At 43.9% G+C, this 1,732-nt stretch overlaps 1 protein-coding gene across 1 annotated transcript in view; it reads left to right on the top strand.

Moving 5' to 3' along the window:
* Positions 1 to 1,732, top strand: part of LOC102874071 (tripartite motif-containing protein 43-like) — a 6,515-nt gene that overhangs the window by 1,949 nt on the left and 2,834 nt on the right. The window contains exon 3 of the mRNA XM_006892825.1: positions 953 to 1,050. Coding sequence (XP_006892887.1) covers positions 953 to 1,050 — 98 coding nt within the window. The remainder of the gene's footprint in view (positions 1 to 952; positions 1,051 to 1,732) is intronic.

Here is a 1,732-nt window from a genome sequence, read left to right on the forward strand (position 1 = left end):
TGTCAAGAAGACAAAGATTCTCACCACTGGACCAATTGGTAGCATCAGGATGGATGGCGAAGAGATTGAGATTGTTCACAGCTTCAGTTTGCTCGGCCCCACGGTCAACACTCTGGGCACCAGCAGTCAAGAAATCAAAAGAGGTATTGTGATGGGAAAGTCTGCTGTTAGGGACCTCTCTAAAGTACTCAAGAGCAACGGTGTCCCTCTGGAGACTAAGGTGCGCCTGATATAGGCCATGGTCTTTGCAATAACTTGTTATGCATCAGAAAGTTGGGCAAAGACTAGGGAGGACAGAAGGAGAATTGAAGCCATTGAGCTGTGGTGCTCGAGAAGAGTATTGAATGTACCCTGAGCTGCCAAGAAAACAAACAGATTGGTCTTAGAGAGGGTTAAACCAAGTTACTCCTTGGAGGCAAGGATTCATCTAACATACTTTCGGCATGTTGTGAGGAGAGACAGGCCCTTGGAGAGGTACATCATGCTTGGGAGGGTAGAGGGACGGTGCGAGAGGGGAAGACCCTCCATGAGATGGATTGATTCAGTGACTGCGGTAATTGGGATAGGTGTGTCAGAGGCAGTGCGATTGGCACAGGATAGAGCAGGGTTTAGGGCTGTAGTACACAGGGTCGCTATGAGTCCCAAACGACTTGACAGCATATAACAACAAACAACAACAACCGTTGGTAAGGAGGTCCCAATTAGAAACAAAGGTTTCTAATGAAAGTTTGCAAGGAGAGTAAACAAAGAAGCGACCAAGAAACACAATCTTTTTTTTTCTTTTTTCTTCTTTCTTTTAAACAAGCAGCATAATCTCATCTCAGGGATCCTGGATGTACATACACAACATATCTTCAATTAATTCTGATGAAATAATTTTCAATTAATCATTTTATCATCTATGATGATTTCTTTTGCATTTGAGTGATTGACTGACTCTTCCTCTTTTCAGGAGCAAGTCTGTGCAGCTGCGCATGCCGGTGCCGGTAAACCCAGTATACCATGCAATACCCATCCCTGGCCTGATGTCCAGGTGCAACAAATTTCGAGGTGAGTGTCAGTTCAGTGTTGAAACCCCTATAAAACTAAACCCACAATACCTTCAAGTCAGAACTGACTCATGACTGACCCTCATTTGGGTTTTCAAGTCTGTAGATTGTAGTGATTGTAACTACAGCTGTGTTGATGAGTGTGTGTGTGTGTGTGTGTGTGTGTGTGTGTGTGTACTGAGGTGTTGCATAGGCCTCCAAGCTGACCTTCTAGCAAGGTTCAGAGCCATTAAAGAGTAAAAATAGAGAGCTTGATTTTCATGAGGGATCGGCTGATGGATTGGAAACAGTTACCTTTAGGTTGGCAGTCCAGTTGTTTACCCACTAGGGCAGCAGAGCTCGCTAACTATAGCCTGAGGATTTAGAATTTACATTACTTATTTTTGAGGAACAAAAATGAACTCCAGTTTGCAGAGTTAATTATTTTCTACTCTAATTTCTTAGTTGAATTTGTACAATATGCATCATTCTTGATACACCAAAAGTTTTTTTAAAGTCAGCCTAAATTAGTTGTTGTTGTTGTTGTTATGTGCCGTCGAATCGGTTCCGACTCATAGCGACCCTATGCACAACAGCCTTAAACCCTGCTCTATCCTGCGCCAACCGCACCGCCTCTGACACACCCATCCCGATTACCCAGTCACAGAATCAATCCATCTCATAGAGGGTCTTCCCCTCCTGCG

This window comes from Elephantulus edwardii, unplaced genomic scaffold (genome assembly GCF_000299155.1).
Source record: "Elephantulus edwardii isolate Elephantulus edwardi_28Jun2011 unplaced genomic scaffold, EleEdw1.0 scaffold00120, whole genome shotgun sequence".
NCBI lineage: Eukaryota > Metazoa > Chordata > Mammalia > Macroscelidea > Macroscelididae > Elephantulus > Elephantulus edwardii.